At 51.8% G+C, this 17,229-nt stretch overlaps 1 protein-coding gene across 5 annotated transcripts in view; it reads left to right on the top strand.

Annotated features, from left to right (window-relative positions):
• GALNT14 (polypeptide N-acetylgalactosaminyltransferase 14) overlaps positions 1-17,229 on the top strand; it is a 209,955-nt gene that overhangs the window by 130,071 nt on the left and 62,655 nt on the right. For all 5 annotated transcript variants that reach the window (XM_058682956.1, XM_058682955.1, XM_058682960.1 and 2 more), the window contains exon 2: positions 2,641-2,810. In XM_058682956.1, coding sequence (XP_058538939.1) covers positions 2,641-2,810 — 170 coding nt within the window. The remainder of the gene's footprint in view (positions 1-2,640; positions 2,811-17,229) is intronic.

Genomic DNA, 17,229 nt, shown 5'->3' with positions numbered 1-17,229 from the left:
AGCAAAGTGTGAACCGGCTCTGTACATATGACCATGGGAAGGAGCAGTCCCCTCCAAGGATGCCTCTGACTGGTTGTTCAGACACTTTCCCTCGCCAGCCAGACTGTTACTCTGGCTCTAGGCTTTCTGGGGGCCAGAATCCCAGCTGAGTTCCCATGGCACCAACCCCAAGGAGGCAGATCCTGGTGGGGACGTCAGAGATGCTTTGCTGCCCAGAGGGTGGTGATCGCCGGGCGGAGCAAACAACCCAGTCTTACGCCCTCTTGGTCCTGGGCTTGGTCTGGTGTGAATAGAGAGTAGGGGATGAGGCCAAGGGGTGTTTACCTGCCCTTTCTCCAGCCGCGGTGCCTCTCCACAGGGCCTGCCCCTCCAACTGCTTCATGGAGCTGTCCAGCCATGCCCCAGCACTGCCCCAGTTCAGGCTTCCCTTCCCACCAGCTTGGATTACTGAGGTCCCCTGCCAACTGGGCTCCTTATGGCAGTCTCTTCCCTCCACTTCGTCCTGCACATGTGGCCAGAGACCTTTCCGTTGGACCCGCTTCATACAGACCCAGCTGTGTTTCAGAGCTTTCTTTCCCTCGTGTGCTCTTTGCAATTTCCGCTTTGGGCCTCCCCATCCCTGAGCTAGCCATTCCCTGACCGGATTCCCCCTCCTCCGGGTCTTCCTGCCATATATCTGGGTTTTCAGTATGCCTGTTTTCTCCCCTCCCATTTCCTCTTAAGCAAAGCAAACTGTCCGCTCCTCTTTCAAGCACTAATTCATTTGCTACCTCTTCCAGGAAGCCCTCCCCATTTCCCTCACCCCTCTGGCATAGGTGTCATGGGTGTCTTCGTGCATGTCTCTCTGTGGCCTTGCAACCCCTCTGCAGCCTTCTGTCTCTGCATCTCCCCTCTGTGGCACAGAGCTCTGTAGGAACTTACCATGTAGAGAACTGAAGAGAATCTAACTGGGAATGAGCCAGTGGGAGGTGGTGTGGGGCCCCATGGCCCTTCTCTGCAGAGAAGGATGTCAGGGTCGCTCTGTAGTGATGTCCCAAGCATGGGTGACAGCTGTCAGGCTGTGACATTGCACAGCACAGGCCAAGGATCTCACACCCCACCCCCTGTATAGCAGCAGTATCCCAAGACATTAATAAGATCCATTATTGGATAAAAATCGCTGGTTTCCTAAGCTTCATTCTGTGCTATTAGCAGGAGAATGCTGTTTCAAAAGGAGATAACAGGAAGAGAGAGAGAGAGAGAGAGAGAGAGAGAGAGATCAATTACTAGATAAAATCAAGTGGTATCTGAGATAAATGTGTACCCTGGCAAGCCACCCCTCTGAGCTGCCTTCTGTGGGTGGGGCGCCTGCCCTAGCCATGTGTGGGGCCTGCCCCGGGGCCTTCCTGTCAGGCTCCCCACGTACAGGAGGGCATCCTGGTCGGTGATGGGATGGACAGTACCTAGGCAGCTTTTCATACGCTTGCACAGCAACTAGGGTCAAAACACATAAGTGAGCATCTCATCCTTGGTGATGATGCCAGCCCCAGAGCCCCAGCTCCCACATTCCAGGGCAGAGTCCGGTCAATAGGTTCTTTCCAGAGATACAGAATGCTTTTTGCTTTGGCGAACCTGAAAGGGCTCAGTGGCTCTCCTCTAGAGGTGACGGTGTCAGCACCCACTGGGCAGTGGCCATCGAGGGAAGCATCCAGCTTGTGGAGGCTCTAGAAGCCCGCACCTTGCTGGCTGGGTGGAGAGTCTCCGCGTGGCTGCAGAGGTGGTGCGGGCAGGGCAGACGAGGCGGCCTGGCTCTGGGCAGGAGCCGTCCCCTCCCCGTGTAAATCTCCTTGCCTCCTCTGCTGTGTGGAGGCCCCGGAGGGCCCAGGAGACTGCGCTCCGCTTTGGGCCACCAAACGAGCCTGTAAGCCTTGTGAAAACGTGTCTTCCCAGCTCAGCACAGAGAGTTTAGGGAGGATGGAACAAGTACAGAGTCCTTGTACAGAAGCCTTCCTGAGTACAGAAGCCACCTTCTGCATTCTCAAGCACTGTCTCCACGTACGGTGAGGACTGATGCTTCTTAAAAATAACCACAGAGTCCGGGGTTGGAGGAAGAAAGGAACACACCAGGGTCCATCTGGTGGGTAGCACACCATTATAGATGGAGCCCCTACTACTCATCTCTTCCTGTGGCACAGGGGGGAATGACACTCATTTTGCACCTGCTGTGTGTTGGCACTTTTCAGCCAGGTGTTCTCAAATTACCCTGGAGAGCTGGCCTGTGGGGTCAGGCTTCTAGGACCCAAGTCCCAGCCCTGCCACTTCCGAACTGTGGGATCCTGAGCAAGGTACTTAGTTTATTCAGGCCGTTTTCTTGTCCGTGTAATGGGAATGTGAGAACTGTCCACCTCTTAGAACTACTATAAGAAGTGGGTAAAGGTTCTCGTACAACACCTGCTACATAGCACTCAGCAAATGGTAGCTGTCTTCATTGTGTTGTTCTCTGTTATTGCTGCTGGGGGTGTTACTAACGTCCTACCTCTGGCCCCATCTTTGGGCTGGACTGTGCCAGGAAAACTCCGTTCTCTGCAGTTGGGCGCTGACAGAGAGGGCTGATGGAGGGCTGGGAGCCATTCTCACGGACTGCCCGTTTGTGCTACACAGAATTTGGACACTGACTGGGAAGACCCGTGGGACCAGTTTGATGAGCGGCGGTATCTGAACGCCAAAAAGTGGCGCATTGGTGATGATCCCTATAAGCTGTATGCTTTCAACCAGCGGGAAAGCGAGCGGATCTCCAGCAATCGGGCCGTCCCGGACACTCGCCATTTGAGGTACTTCCCTGTTTTCCCCCTTATTACTCTCTGCCCTTCCCTGAGGTCATGACAGAGCCACAGCAGGCTTGATTTGCGCGGTGCCCATGCCAACAATGGGGGCAGGCAAACCGTCCGTGGCCGGCTGGATGCTGAAGTTTTGTGATGTGGTAGTTTACCCTCTCTGTGCTGCTCACTGCTGCCAGGCATCCCCAAGCGCCTGCAGAGAGAATGGGGGAGCCCCCTGCACCTTGCCTTCCTCAGCGCAAAGTCACAGAGCACTAAAGACCCTGTAGCCTGGGCCCGTTGTCCCTGGCAGAGTCCCATGGCCTGGCCTGGCTTTCAAACAGAGGGAGGGCAGGATGGGCAGATCCCTGGGAAGTCAGGTTGGTGGCCTCATCTGTCGCTGGAGGAGGTCCTTTCCTCTGACAGCCCAGGCGCACTTCGTCCTGTGAGATGGAAAAATCAGAGGGGCCTCTTTACATGCCATTGCTGTCTGCTTCAGAGCAGCCCGTTCACACGGCCTCCAGTCTGCCATGTCCTTGGTCAGGCCACACCTTTGGATGGGCTGCGAAGATCAGGCCTGGAACAATGCAGGAAGGTTCTTTCTAAACAAGAAGAGCCTTTGTGATGGCACGTTGCCTCATTACCAATCCTTCTTGGAGTCGAAGCGGCCCTTTGCTTCCTGATGAGGCCTGAATCAGCAGGTCAGCCTCGACCCCAGCTCCCCTGTGCTGGCCTCCTAGCCCACAACTGAGAGACCCAGCTGCACTAATGGCCCATGGACAGGAGTTTGTGTCTCCTGCAAGAATTTCACTTTGCACCAGCTTCAAATGGCAGACTGGCCTGTGGGGGGTAGAGGGCCTTGAAGGCATGGTTAAATTGAGAAGCTGTATGGCTGGCATGAGCTTCTTAGCTTTCTACCTTTGTTCGGGTCTGCGGGTACCCACTTGTGGACACGGGTTTATGACCGGGGCAGTACGAATTTTCATGACTTATGAGGCTGGTCAGTCTGGTGGTGCTTAAGTTGGCAGTCTGTGAAGGCTGGTAGACTCAGTTTCCCCAACAAGGCCATACAACTCAGAAACCTTGACTTATATAGCATGTTTCCCATGGAACAGCTCAACCAGGCCTTGTCAGTGACTGTCATTCATAAACAGAGCTGGAGTCCTGGTTGCCCCACATAAACAAAAGCCAGAGCGATGAGCTATAAGGTATCTGTGGCTTCTAACTTAGAGGGTTTGTAAACTTAACTCTCTTCTTATGGTACCCACGAGACTCTTCCTTAGCAGCAGGAAGACCCCCACAGACAGAGATCCAGGGCACCGGCTGTGCCTCGAACACTCCCTGCTGCCATCCTGAAAGCTTCTTAAAGTCAGAGTCTTGTATTATTGCTGTTAAAATTCCCCAGCACGTATCATGTTCCCTGATACCCGCTATAATTTTCTTTAAAAATTAGATCATTTTATTTCCCTGAGTAGAGACTACACGTAGGAGAAGAGCAAATAGAACACAGAAGGCTGAGAAGCCCCACTGGTCCCAGACAGGTCCCTCCTTGTCCTGAGTCCAGATGGCGAGACCCTCTGGAAGGACAAATGGATGCTTCCTGCCGGGAAAGGAGCAGATGCATCCGGGTGAGAGCTGTACCCTAACCTGCAGAAGGAGGGCAGGCGGTGGGGGTTCACTGACCAGACAGGTTCGAGGGGATGCGTTGAATAGGATGAATTTGTGCATTCACCCTGGTCTGTGATCTGAGAGGCAGAAATGAAAGCGGTTTACAAGGCTGGACATATGTGTTGGTTGTGGGGGAAGAACTGAGACTATTGCCAAGGACTCATGTTTACTGGGTCCTATTCAGGGCCCTCTGCAGCGTGTTGCATTTGTTAAGTGAGTGTGATCTGCTGGCATGGCAGCAAGACGAGGAGAGAGGATTTAGATGAAATCCAGGCCCCCTTTGGGAAGACAGAGGGGAAAAGTCTATCAGCCATATGTCTGCCTCAGGGCACTAACCTTGCCCTGTGGGAGCTGGGGTTCTGGGAGCAGAGAATTTCAGATTTGTGGATCCTGATCTGAAAGAGCAGGAAGAGGGAAGGACAGGTGGTTGGGAATGAGGGCCAGGGATGGGGGAGGATGAGTGATTGGGAATGAAGGCCAGCACAAGGGACCCGGCCGCCATGGCAGGGGTGTTAAGCTCCAACTGTATGCACAGCCCCAGGCTAGCACCAGGAGAGGCCATCTCCAGGCTAAGTCTGGTATGGGGCTGACCCTGTGACCACATCACTCTTGTGCTATGAGAATTCCGGCAACTACCAGCAAAGCCCAGTGTTCTTCCCTCGGATGGGCCCCACTGGGGGGGTGACCTTCTGTCTCCAGGATCTCCTACTTCCAGCCCTTGCTTCCCACGGAGCCTGTGTCCAGGAGGTTAAAACCCCCAGCTAAGTCCCTTAATCCTGTGAGTCCAGCCTCCCTGTATCTTGACTTCGTCTGGATGCAGTGCCTGGGGCCCTTCTTGGGCCCTGCCTGTCACAGCTCTGACCAGTTGTGGCCTCTGGTGGCCAATATCCTATAGACCAGGGATTCAATCAGTGGCTGGCATTTGGGGCTGGATCATACTTTGCTGTGGGGGCTGTCTTGTGCATTGTAGGAGGTGGGAAGCATCTCTGGCTTCCACCCACTAGATGCCAGGAGCAGCCCCGACGTGTGACAACTCAGAATGTCTCCAGGTATCGCCGGATGTCTCCTGAGGGGCAAAGTTGCAGTGAGAGCCATTGCTGTTAAGCCAGCCCCACTTGTTAGCTGACTTCTCAAGAGGGAAACATCAACATGCATCAGCAGCCCCAGCAACAGGACAAGGCCTTTGGCCTTCTGGGAGACCCATCTTTGCTAGCACCTATTACAGAGCCTGGTGTGGGCTAGGATTTCCAGAAACATTTGTTGAACAAATGAGAGGGGGGTTAAGCCCACAGAGACACTTGACTATTTCCTCCCATCTGCCTCATGTGCAAAGAGGGAAAGAGGGCCAAGAAGAAGCCCCCTTCGTCCACTCCTTCCATGCTTGGGGGCTTCAGATGAGGGGACAGGAGAACAGACTCAGTGAAAGGAAAAAGGCATTTTCCCTCATTACTGGAAAGAGAAGAGTGAAGAAACAGCATGGGGGAGTGGCCTGAGCTTATTAAATTTGCTTCCAATTTTCTTACCACAGTAATTGGATTCTGATTTATAGGATGCGTGCAGACAGCGCCTGAGACAGAACTATTAGCTGAGCATTAGAGCAAGCATTGCTGAGAGGCGGGCACTGGGGGGCATCACTCAGGAATCCAAAGATGCTGTGAGACTGAGGGGGGCAGCAGGTGGGGTGAGGAGGAGGACGAGGCTGCCAAAGTTCTCACCCAACAGGCAGCTGGGCCTATGTAAAAGCCAAATGCGCTGACAGCGTGGAACCCCTGACCAGGACGTCGTGGTGGGGCAGCGTGGGAAGGCAGCCCCAGAGAGGCTGGGGGCTTCATTTCCCCATACAGGATGGAACAGTCACCTTGTTCTCTTGGTCCTCTGAGCCAGGGAGCCCAGGGTATTTTGTGGAGATGGCCGGGTTGCCCTGGAGAGTGGAATGACCAAGGCCAGCAGGCAGGCTTGGAGCTCCCCATTCCCGGGCTTCGTGGGGGTGCCAGTGAGTGATGTCCACACCCAGGATAGTTTAGAAAATGAGTAACTATGGTTTCAAGTGGATCCTTTGCTCATTCACCCTTTGAGTTTGACAGCCTAACCTTCCCATGCCCACCCACATTTAACCTAATGCAGTCTTCACGGTCTTGAGATTGAAACATGCTGTCATCAGCCTTTAGACATGTCTTGGCCATAGCTCAGTTTCCCCATCCCTGGTCCAGGGCCTGTGAAAGGCGTGGGGACCAGGTGACCAGCAATGGCCTTTCGCACATCCCTGCTCCTTTCTTGGCTTTGTGTTCTCATTGCACTCAGACTAGGTGGCCTTGAAGCTTTATCAGTGCACAAGTCACTGCAGTTGTACATAAGTGCGTTCTTCTATGCTTGGTCTTCTCTTTCCAGATGTATCCGCATACATGCACTCGCCTCTCCCACCTGCCTCTGTGGGAACCCAAAAGTTGTGCTTGCATCGGAGCAACTTACTGCCACATTTCCCCCCTGAGACCCAAAATCTTGTTAATACCTACAAGAGCCTTAACTCCCAGGACACTTCCTAGGCCCTGCGGGGTCATGAGGATAAAGACGTGGCTGCCTTTACCGGGGTGGGGGTAGTGTGCCATGAGTAACTATTTCAGTGTAAGGAAGAGATAGCGGCTAGCTGGGGTGAGCCTGAAAAGATTTCCCAGGGGAGCTCTCCTGTTTATCAAGCACTGACTGGTCCAACAAATAGTCCTCATTTTCCAGGTGTCCCTCCCTCCCCCCCCCCCACTGTCACCACATTTTGGTGGTAACAGCTGGATTTGCCATCATCCAAGTAGCACATAAAACATCTGGCAGACAAGAAGCCATTAAACGGAGGCACACCCCTCAAGATGGGAGGAAATATTTTGATAAAGCAAACGTGTATTTTTGCTGTTGCCTAGCAATACTTATTATGGGTTTGCTTTGATTGCAAGGGAGCAGGTGGCAGGGTGGACTGTGCCCATGAGCCGTGAGCTGCAAGGCGTTACAGCTGGGAAGCCTCATTAGGTCACCTCCTCCTGGCCGGCTGGTTTGATTGTTCCCCTCAGCATACTCTCCCAGCCTTTGTCCAGTGCAGTGCTAAATGGTTCAAACAGTGGGATACCCATCGCTTGCCTGGAGAGAAAATTCCACACTTCGATACATCTCACCAGGAAGACATTTTTCCTTTGCTCCTTTTCATCCTGGGAAATGAAGGGGCAGTGGCCCAGTCTGGGATCGCCTTTCTCGCCTCCTTGTATTTACTCGGTTGGAATGGCTGCCAAAGATCATCATCATTTCTCTCCTTGTACTCGTCACTTAGCAGTAATAGGATAAAAATCGTTACGGCTGGAACAGCTAAGCATAAAAAATGTTCATATTCCCTCAGAGTCAAGCCTCTTCCACTAGCTTAGCACAGAGTTGGTGATTCTACATCGAGGCGGAGAGGAGGAGAGAGGAAACCCATCACAGCCACTTAGCTTTTGCAAACATGTTCTCCCCATCTGCTACGTTCTGATCCCTCCTGTGCACCATTTTTCAATATAGGAGTTGGTGAGCCTGTGGATAGTATCTCTGAGTGTGCTTCACTCCAGAGCATCCTGGAGTCCCAGGGAGCCTTGGAGAGTGGTAGCAGAAGGAGTTTCTGAATATCCTAGAAGTGGTTCTTCAGGAGAACAGTATCTGCTACCCTGGGTGGCAATTTGAGTACCAGATACTGGGCGCAGGAAGGGGTTCTCCCCAGGGTAGGAGTGGAAGAGAAGACATACAGGCAGAGATAGAAGGTGCCTCTGGGCCAGGATTCCTTACACTCCTGGTCCCCTGGGTCCTTGCCTGCTGCCCCTGTCCCTCCATCATTGCCTGCTCTGTGAGTTTCAGGTAGATTTCCTGAAGAGGCAGCATCTCAGCCTTTGAAAGGGGACCAGTCAAGAAAACTTGCTGATGAGAATTCCTCTGAACAAACCGGATTAGCTAATGTGTTCTCACACCTTGTTTAAGCTCATTCCAGCTTTGACATTATGCATCTCAATCATCCATTCATTTTCCCTTTCTTTTCCATTTGACCCATTCATTGAGCACTAACCACATGCCAAGCTCTACCCTAGAAGTTGGTCCCCACTCCCAGGGAGCTCATGGTCTATGGGGGAAATGCACATGGGACTGATTCCTGATACTCAACTGTGGATTGCTCTGAGGCCATATTTTTGATTCTGGAGCTAATGCACAGACTTCCTGTCCTTGATTCCCACGTGCCCATCTCCCACCCTGTTCTGGTTTTGGTGTTGCTATTACTGTCTTGGTCATGGAGCAAACCATACAAGTTTAGGAGCTTTCCTGCAAGAATGTCAAAACAGCATGAAGCTGGCCTACCCAGGAGAAGGCATTTACATGTGGATGAGAGGTGGAGGCTTTTCGGAGGAAATGGTATTTAAGCTGGGATGGAGGGTGACAGGTAGGGGGCAGCAGGCATCCCAGGTTGAGGGAACAGCATATGTGAAGACGAGGAGATTGGTTGGAAGAGCCACAGTGTTATGTGTGAGTCAGCGTAATTTCCTTGGAGTGGGGATGATGGAGGGGAGAATAACTCTGAAAGGGAAGCGTGGAGCTGCATTGTAGCAAAGTGTTAATCCAGTCAACATTGGGGTGCCTTCGCTTTTGTCTCAGCACTTCCTCATCATCTCAGCAACCCCCGGAGATGCCCTAGCTGGTACGGGGTCAGCTGAGCTCCTGCCAACAGGAAGGGGGACCAAGGTAGGACTGAGCAGAACTGTGCCAGACAGCAGTGTTGCACGGGACCACCACTGCCCCCCCCCCCGGCCCCCCGGCCCCAAAGGAGGGTAGGCAATGTCCAAAACCAAACTTGGCCTGAACTGGGGCTGATCTAAGGCGGGTGGAGTGTGATGTGGGATCCTCAGGGCGAGGATCCCCCTGGGGTGGGGAGTTTGCTCTGGGGTGAGGTGGGAGAGGCGAGAAGTGAGTACTGGTCCAGAGGAAAAAGTTGTTGATGGGGACCTGGAAAAGGAGTCTGTCCTTTACCCCCATCTGACTGCTAGGTTTAGGACTGAGCATCAGTCCTGGTAATGAAGACTTAGGCAGGAGAGCAAGAATACCAGATAAAACCTATACCTCGCTAAAGAGATCCAGGCCCAGAAGGCTTAAGGGACATGTCCAAGATCATACAGCTAGTCAATGCTTGGCTGAAACTCAAATTTTAAGATGTTTGGGGTATATATATGTATGTGTGTGTGTGTGTGTGTGTGTGTGTGTGTGTGTGTGTGTTTACTGGTGCTTGTGGGACAAGGAGAAGGAGAAGAGATGATGCTTGAGGACTCTGTTTCCCAATTCCCAATTAGTTTGATGTCTCTATTTTAGCTTTGCTTGGAGGCATAGATATAACATATTTCAGGTAGTTAACGGAGTCAATAATTTCTTCTGGTGTTCTGTCACCAAGACTAGGAAGGACCTGTGTGCCTTTGAAAGGCACTAAATGGTTTTGGTTCTGGAGCCCACCTTTCCCTCACTCCCCGCTGGGTTTGCCTCCCTTATTGCATGCTGCCTGGGGAAGGAGGTGATGGAAAGAGATGTGGAAAGAGACGGAGAAGTGTGTTCAGGACCCAGGAGGGGAAACTGATTTGGAATGAAAATATTGCCCCTGAAAAATTTATCCTACAGATTATTGAGTCTTAGGTTATTAGGTGTCAGCCTTAAAAGTTAAACAGCAAAGGTTATCCAGCAACAAATGAGCTTATTCAGGAATAGCAGAGACATTGCCATTTGGGACATACAAACCGTGGGAACCACAGGCAAGTCTGGAACGCTAAGCTAGGAGCATCCTTCTGTAGAAGAAAGGAGGAGGTTGGGAAGGGTCGTTCTGAACAAAAGTTGACATTCCTTAGTACCTTCCACAGGCCACCAGTACCTTCTCAGCAGTGGGCCCCTCCCCCCACCCCCGGAAGACTTCTCCCTTAAGCTAGCCTTGAGAACAAGCAACCTGTGCTCGCAGGGGCCAGTGACACCAAGGGGAAGGTGGCATCATTCTCTCCTCCAAATTATTTTTTTCTAGTTGTTTTTGGGGTGTACCCTTTTAAGAAGGCAGAAGGCTGAGGAGGAGACCCTGGATTTGCACTCTGCATTCCGGGGTGTTCTCTTTAGTGCTGTCATGGGCACCCAGACAGCTAGAGTTCTGAGGGAAATAGAAGGCATTGTTGAGCTTGGCTGTGGCTCTTGCTTATGTCATAGGCTGTATCGAATTCTTTCACTTCTGCAGCTTTTGAAATATCCCTGCAAGACCAAAATACACACCAAGACGCAGAACCTCTCTCCATCTTTTCTTAAGTAAACTTTGAATCAAAGTAGCACATATATACAGCAAAGCTGACAGTTCATACATGGACCACTTGAAGAAATTTCCAGAGAGAACATGTCCACATTCCCACATCAAATATCTCCCTCAAGGAAAAGAAGACACTTGGGGTGCCTGGCTGGCTCAGTCAGTGGAGCGTGGGACTCTTGATCCGGGGTTGTGAGTTCAAGCCCCATGTTGAATGCAGATTACTTAAAAATCAAATCTGAAAGAGAGAGAGAGAGAGAGAGAGAGAGAGAGAGAGAGAGAGAGAGAGAGAAAGAAAGAAAGAAAGAAAGAAAGAAAGAAAGAAAGAAAGAAAGAAAGAAAGAAAGAAAGAAAGAAAGAAAGAAAGAAAGAAAAGACTGAGTTTCAGCCATCCAGAACCACCCATATGTCCCCGCGCCTACTCCCCACCATAGGTAACACGATCCAGACTTCAAATGCCATTGTCTAGCATTGCTTGTTTTTGAACTTTATATATAAAAATGGGCTTCCACGGTATGTACTCTTGTGTGTCTGGCTTCCCTCAAAATTACATGCGTGAAATCTAGCCACATTTTGCGAGACACGGTGTGTTTTCTCGTTGCTGTATAGTATTTCTTTGTATGTTGCAATGTATATATCTTCTGCTTTGAATGCTCCTTTGGGCTTTTTCCAGTGTGAGGCTCGTATGATCCATGCTCCTTTGGTTAGTCGTGTCCTTGTCTTTTGATGAACATGTGGACGAGTCCTGAGAAGCATTGGTACATGCTGCAAAACCCCCAGTGAAACTGTCGCACCTGTTTCCACCCCACCAGCAGCACATGAGAGGTCCAATTGCTCCGTGTCTTTGCAGTGAGGCCCTAGTGATTGGCGGTCAGTCTCACTTGAGGCCTTGAGAGGTTGAGTTGTGCTATCTTATCATGGTTTCGGTTTGCCTGTCCCCATGGATCAGTGACGTGGACCACCTTTCATAAGGTCATGGGCCGCGCCACTACCCAGTCAAGTGTTTCATACCTGCTCTCTTCACCTTTCTCGGCCCTTTGGCCAAGAGCCAAGCACGAAGCCTGATTCTTAGTTCATTCTCAATAACCTGCTTCTCTTCTGATTGTTTTCTTACATTTTCTCGCACACCGTGGCAGTGTGAGAAAATGGAGGGGAGCCCCTGGACTGAGCGTGGGAAGCCCTGGGTCCTGTCCAAGATAGTGGCCAACTCTTCAGCTATCAGGGTATCTGTTTCCTCATGGGAAAGAAGAGAGAAGTAGCTCAGAGATGCTTATTAAGGTCACTTCCAGCCCTGTTTGCTGGTTGAAAACACTTCTGGTAAGAATGTGCAGAAACTGACTTAGGAACTAAATCTGATTGGAGGCTATTTCCAGAAGCACGGCTCCCTCCATCTCAGCAGCACCTCCCCTCCCCCTGGGGATAAATCCTTCTCCTCACACACTTCCCTTCCTAAGGGGACTAGAGGGCCTGCAGGACCTCTTGTGTTCGGTCACCATTACCTCCCAGCACTTCAAAGAACGATCGTCTGGTGTGATGTACCCCATTGTGCCTCTAATGCCAGGAAGAAATGGGCCTAGCAGAACGGGCTCGAGGACATCCTGGGAGGCTCGGGCAGCTGGCACCATTCCTAAGTAAGATTGGAACCTCGGCGAGTCCTTACAACGAGAGTGGCCGCACCTCGTCTCTCTAGGAGACTTCACTGAGCACTCTCACATCCCTGTCACATGACCTTAATAGCGCCTGGGTGAAGGGGACACCGCCACCTCACAGGGGAGGAAACAGAGCCCAGGCACCGTAACTGGTGGACTGAGTGGCAGGGCTAGGTCTCCTTGCCCTGTGAGCATTGAGCTACGGCATGTCTGCTGGTTTGCTAGCTGCTCCTCGGGTGAGTTACTCAAGCTCCCCAAGCCTCAGTTTGTCATCTGTGAAATGGGAATAATAACCACACCCAGGGATGCTGTCAGGGTGAGCCAAAATAATCCACGTCGAATGCTGAGCATGGTCTTCAACTCCTAGTAAGCACTCGTGACTGTTAGCTGTGATGAGTTGCCAGAATGGTCTTAATACCAGGATCAGCATTAGCACCCAGGCCCTGTGATCTTTCCAGGCTCCGCAGCAGGTCTGGGAGGCAGGGGGGAGAGGGTGCCAGCCCCGAAGGAGCAGGGAGCTGCGGGAATGAGTTTGGAGAGGTCCTGGCTCCGTGCCCCATCCTCCACCTCTGAGTTGGGGTGTGCTCCAAGAACAAGGTGGTGCGGGGGTGGAGAGGGTGCAGGCAGAGAAGTTCTGCACAGAACTTCCTGCCTCAGCCTTGGCTCCTGGCGCCAAAACACTTCGCTTGCCTGAATGTCAAACTTACTTTAAAAACCAGAGCGCAAAATAAGCAATGAGGCAATTGCGACACCCCGTCTGGTGAAATGTGTACTTTTAAAATAGTGGGAATGGAAGCCAAGGCCAGCAGAGGGAGTGATGTAAGGGCCGGGGGCCAGGAAGTGGAACCGTGTCTGACGGGAGATGAAAAGAGCAGAGGAGGTGACAGCTGTGGGCAGGCGGCTGTGGAAAGCTGGTGCTGGCCAGGGTGACAGACAGTGGGATGGAGTGACGCGAGCAGCAGGCTGGAAAAGCAGCTAAAGGATGCATGATGTGACAGAAGAAGGGGGACCCACGGAGTCATGTAGCGGTCAGAGTTCCATTGGAGTAACAAGGGCAGGATCGGCTAATGCCGCTGTAGTTATCCTTGGTATCCCTGATGCAGCAGGAGGATCCCTGATGTTTGACTGGAACACATGTATCCAGACAGCTGTCACCTTCTGCCCCCACCATGACCCTAATGCTAACGAGAGCAGTATCTGCTCTCCCGATTCTTTGCTCTTCTGCATTTCTCCTTGATTTGTCAAATGGACACATTTATTCCTTACCCCAAGCCTCGCTGAGCCCACTGCCACCATCTCTCAAGACAGCAGGCACCCGCTTTGCTCTCACCTGCCCCATCTCAGGATAGGTCCCGCTGTTTACCTATGACGCACGCCCAAACCTTTGGAGCCCGGCTTTGTCTGCCCTCATTCTGTTGACTCTGTCTCCTAGACAGCCCTTGGGCCCTGGCCTTGCTGCCATGCTCCGTGGCTGTCCCCTCTCACCTGGGTGAGTGCAGCAGCTGCCTACCGCCCTCCAGCATGGCGCTGACTCCTCACCCGTCCATCCTCTCCTGTTCCTCCACGGAGAGCTTTCCAAATGCAGACCCTTTGCTCCCCATCTGAGATCTTTCAAATGTTGCCAGCTCACTTCTTCCCCAGCCAGCTAGGGCTCGCGGCTGCCCGACTGTGCTCGAGGCTTCATTCCTGTTCGTCTTTGCTGCCCTGTCTGCTCAGGGCATCGTTCTATGGGGTCAGGGAGTGCTCTCCAGGACGACATCTCACCCTCTTGGGCTAAGTTCAGAGGCTCCTTCTCACTCCCGTGCTCACCTCTGAGCACTCATTACCCTGAGGGACACACATCTTCTCCCCCCTGTGACCTAGAGCAACTTGGGGCGGGTATGCCAGCAGAGTGCCCGGCACTCAGCCTTTCATCGGTACCCGCTGAGGGACTGTGAACTCAAAGGGCATCTCACTGGATTCACTCCCAAACTGTCTACTGAAAACATGAGGGTTGGGAGTGCAGGTGCGGGAAAGAATCCTCCGGAACAGAGGGAGGAAATCAAATCACGGGAAATTTAAAACCACCTTCACTCAACAAAGGATTCTCTGTGTTAGCACATAAATCCGGGACCACAAACAGCCAATGTTTATTGATCAAACTATTCCCATGACACATGGTAGGCACCTTGTATATGTTCTCCCGGCTAAGCCTCCCAGCCACCTTGCTGTGATTCGGGTTTAGAGATGAGGACATTGACTCTGGTCGGTTGACTAACTTGCCTTGAGAACAAGAAGTAGAAAAGTGGGCCCTGCCCACGGAGGAGACAGTATAGCTTTGCAGACAACAGAGTAACTCCCACAAGAAGCGTGGTGGTAGGGGCTGACGTGGGTGGCACAAAACTATAATTTCGGCAGCCCTGGACAGGAAGATGGGGGTGGGGGTTGGGGATGGGGAGGCGTGTGGAGATTGTGCTGGAGGTGGGTGAGTGAACCAGGTTAGCAGGGCTGGAAGGTTCAGGCTGGGGAACTGTGGGGCAAGCCTGGGGGTTAGCCCGATGGGGAGACCTTGGGATGCAGTCAGGGCTTGGCTTCAAGGCACAGAGTGAGGGTAGGGACAGTGGTATGTGAAGCATGTGTTAGGGACATTAGCGTGGAAAGCAGGGAGGAAGGAGATGAAGGGGAGACTCTACAGGCGGAAGAATAGTCTATGAGCTGCAAGGGTGTGGACCCAGCTTGGGCAGATGGAAGTGAGAATGAAAGGTGGGGTGGAGGCAGAATGTGGGGCAGGGCTGACTTGGGGATGGTTGAATGGACTGCCTAGGAGGGCTTGGGAAGGTGTGGGAAGGCTTTGCTGCTTACCTCCCTACCTCGGACCTTCCAGGGGGCACACCGTTGTCAGTCCACCAGAGAAGAAGAGGTAAGGGACACTTGGCCCTCAACCAGACCATTCCTGAGCTCGGTGGGCTGGGCCTGGATACATTCCTGGAGTCACTAGACCACAGGTTTTATCTCAGCTACTTCAGTCTGAGGACTGAAGGCAAAAGGTAAAATGAAGGACTGACTATTCTCTGATCCTTTAGCTGGAAAGTCTGAGAAATAACAGGAAATAATAGCTCAGGGAACATCAAAGGGAGATACCATTCTTTAGCAGGGGAGATACTTGTTATTTTTCCCTCTTTCCAGAACCTTCCAGCATGTGCCCTTCAAGACCAAAGACAGAGAGAAAGGCCAGTATGAAATAAAGGCTGGGAGCCCGCAGGTCGGATGACCATCCAAGGGTCCCGTACTGGAGCCTGTGAGAGCACAGAGCCGGGAGTCAGCCCACCTGGTTTTAGATGGAGGCTCTGCTGCTTACTGACCTGCCCTCACAGTCCCCTCCAGAACGAGAGAGGAGGAGTCCCAGCACCTACCTCTGAGAATCATTGCGCAGATCTAAAGCTCTTGGAAGGAGACCTGAGACGGAACCAGGGTTCAGTAGGTGTTGTCTGTTATTACTATTGTGTAATGTGATTCAAGCAGGGCTAAAATAAGACTTGAAGGAGCCCTCGTCCCAGACACCGAGGAATCTTTTCCAGAAACATTTCAAAAATAGCCTTGGCCCACCTCCACACTTCCTGGTCCCAGCTACACTCTGCACTTGCCTTTTGAGCACATTATCCCCTATGTGTGTGCACACGCACGTATGCACACACACCCAGGCACACGCACACACGCACATAGCTGCCATCTGGGTGGTGCCCGCTACCAGCTAACACAGATCCTGGCAGCAACCCAAGAGAGGCCTCTTTGCTGCCTCCCGAGAGCAGTTTCTCATCCTGGAGAGAAGGCACTTCTGTCTACCCATGGTTTCCCCCAAACCGCAGGGTCCCAGTGATTTCGAAGGAGCTGGTCAACATAACACAGCCGAATCAGTTGTCTGGAAAAAACAAGGAAAGGGGTCTTGTGCAGAGTGGAGCAGTGGCCATTTCTACGAGGCCTAAATACAGCCCCAGGCAGCTGTATTTCCCAGTCAGGGGTCGTCCTGAGCCCAGGTTGTATGGGCAGCAAAAGTGTGGGAGGAGGTAAAAAATTGGGATAGGAGATTGGAAAAACCATACTGACATATTAGCATCAGCACCCCCCAAGAACGGAGCAGGGGCTGCTGGGTCCAGAGCCGAGTGGAGATGGCCTGTCCTCAGTGTCTGGTGTCCATGCCATGGCGGGGGTGGTCAAACACAGCCTCATATAAATTAGTGGACGGATCTTTGAGCTGTACTTTCACATGGGAATCAGTGCAACTCTGATCGTCAGTGTTGGGGGAGAGAGGAGGCCATGAGAAAGATTTTCTTAAAGCTTAATTTTACAATTTAAAGAGTTTTTAATTATTATGAAATTAAATAGTGTTTAATTTTAAATTAAATAGCAGCCTTAGTGTTTAAACCCCTTCATTTTTAAAAAAATTTTTTTTAACGTTTCTTTATTATTGAGAGACAGAGAGACAGAGCATGAGCAGGGAGGGGCAGAGAGAGAGAGAGACACAGAATCTGAAGCAGGCTCCAGGCTCTGAGCTGTCAGCACAGAGCCCGATGCAGGGCTCGAACTCACAAACCGCGAGATCATGACCTGAGCCGAAGTCGGACGCTCAACTGACTGAGCCACTCAGGCATCCCAAACCCCCTTTCTTTTATGAAATGATATTAGAGGATGGGGTCTTTAACAGATATCCTCTCCTGCAAAATAAAATGTTGCAAATTTAGTAACGATCTTTATAATTTTTTAAATGTTTAATTATTTTTGAGAGAGAGCACACAAGTGGGGAGAGAGGAGGAAAGAAGACAGA

This window comes from Neofelis nebulosa, chromosome 9 (genome assembly GCF_028018385.1).
Source record: "Neofelis nebulosa isolate mNeoNeb1 chromosome 9, mNeoNeb1.pri, whole genome shotgun sequence".
NCBI lineage: Eukaryota > Metazoa > Chordata > Mammalia > Carnivora > Felidae > Neofelis > Neofelis nebulosa.
This window is presented reverse-complemented; position numbering and strand designations above follow the sequence as displayed.